At 42.6% G+C, this 1,615-nt stretch overlaps 1 protein-coding gene across 1 annotated transcript; it reads right to left on the bottom strand.

Annotated features, from left to right (window-relative positions):
* Window positions 1-255: 255 nt before the first annotated feature.
* CCR75_004156 (uncharacterized protein) lies at window positions 256-1,348 on the bottom strand. Its single transcript, XM_067962246.1, has 2 exons — window positions 904-1,348; window positions 256-836 (listed from the first exon to the last, which is right to left on the bottom strand). Exons 1-2 carry the CDS (start codon window positions 1,246-1,248, stop codon window positions 510-512), a joined length of 672 nt encoding a protein of 223 aa, XP_067818414.1. The 5' UTR covers window positions 1,249-1,348; the 3' UTR covers window positions 256-509.
* Window positions 1,349-1,615: the final 267 nt, after the last annotated feature.

The raw sequence follows: 1,615 nt of genomic DNA on the forward strand, positions 1-1,615 counted from the left end.
CCTCAACTACCAGCAAAAAAGATTTCCTCGCTTTAAAAATGGGACTCTTGCAAATTTTCGCAACATTAATCGACTATGGTTACCTCAGCGGCTCTTCTCCACCACTGCTTGTTTTATTACTAAACGTATCAGTCATGTAGCTTTTCCAAGTTTTCCTAGTGCGTTTATTTCTTGGTGATTATCGCTTCTATGCAAACTGTTTATGCTACTTCTATCAGGTGATAGCTTTTGCGTTCCAGTGTCAACCACTTTAAGTATTATCGAAAAAGTTTATTTAATAGCTGATACATAGGAACAGAGTTGCTGATGCTATTTTTATCCTAAAATGAAATTCACACCGCAATTTGGAATGATTTTCATAAAAATCTTTCGTTGCGCCCCCTATTAAAGTGTTAGTTCTAAATATCCCGCCTTTGAGAAATCGGCAAAATATTTGATAAACATTAATGTAGATCTCTTGTCCTTATAATTTCAGCCAATTATGCTGTAACACTTTCTGTATACATCGCTTATGACAGCCAGTATGCCGCAAAAGTGGCAACTATAGCAACACTGCCAATAAGGTACACAGTACTGGACCAGTCCTCAATTGTTCCTGCGTTCTCGGGCCCAGATGCAGTCTTTGTGCTCGCAAAAGATGGTGCAACTAATCCATTACCACTTGATTGCCGCAGTAATTCTTGACTTTTTTCCCGTTCTTCCTGCAAAGCAACTAGATCTGGAAACAGCTTCCGGAACGTCGCGTTCGAGCAATTGGTCTCCAGCGAAGCCATTGCATACTTTCGTTTTTGTCCATCTGTAGTACTAATACTTCCCAAAGTTGTTTGGTTCTCCAACTATATACAAAGATAGCCATTAGATCTACATGTATACGAATACATCCGCCCGCAAGGTTCGCCCTACCATAAACGAGTAGAGGCCCGTGAGAATTGAGCTCACAGACCACATGGGGTTCCACGTCTCCGGATGAAAGTCAGACATACTTAGACACAATCGCTGATTGGTCTTAAAACGTCCATTAGGCGTGATCATCATGACAGACGGAGGTTTCATGGGGTATTCAGGTGGGAACTTGAGCTTCCCGTGGTAGAATCCACCCTCGTAAGGAGATCCTGTGGTGCCTGTGATGACGTAGTGCCATTCAAGAATGTTCGTTTCTAAAGGCACTGCCTGGATGTATTCCACTGGCTTGCGCTGCATGGCCAAATACTCCTTGCGCAAGCGCTTCGTTGCCATCACCGACGCCATATTTGCACACCGACACACGTATACTTTGGTGTATACTTTAAGTGACAGTGACGTAATGTAATGATGGTGACAAACGTTGTTTAACCACAATCAAATATAATTAACTAGAGGTCAAGCTAATTAAAGTAATTTGTAAGGTATGTCCGCCATTATCAGAAATTAGCGTGATGGGGCAGTTAGTGTGTGCATTTTCTATTTTCTTGACGTGATGGAAGCTGACCACAACCGACTAAATGCCGTCAAAGCATTACATTTGTGGCATCGCTGTGACAAGATGTCGGACTTTACCGATGATGAAGACCGACAACTTGTCCAGTTGGCGCACCTGTTCTCTCGCAAGGGCCGACAGATTTTATGGGGAACACTT

This window comes from Bremia lactucae, linkage group LG9 (genome assembly GCF_004359215.1).
Source record: "Bremia lactucae strain SF5 linkage group LG9, whole genome shotgun sequence".
NCBI classification, from domain to species: domain Eukaryota; phylum Oomycota; class Peronosporomycetes; order Peronosporales; family Peronosporaceae; genus Bremia; species Bremia lactucae.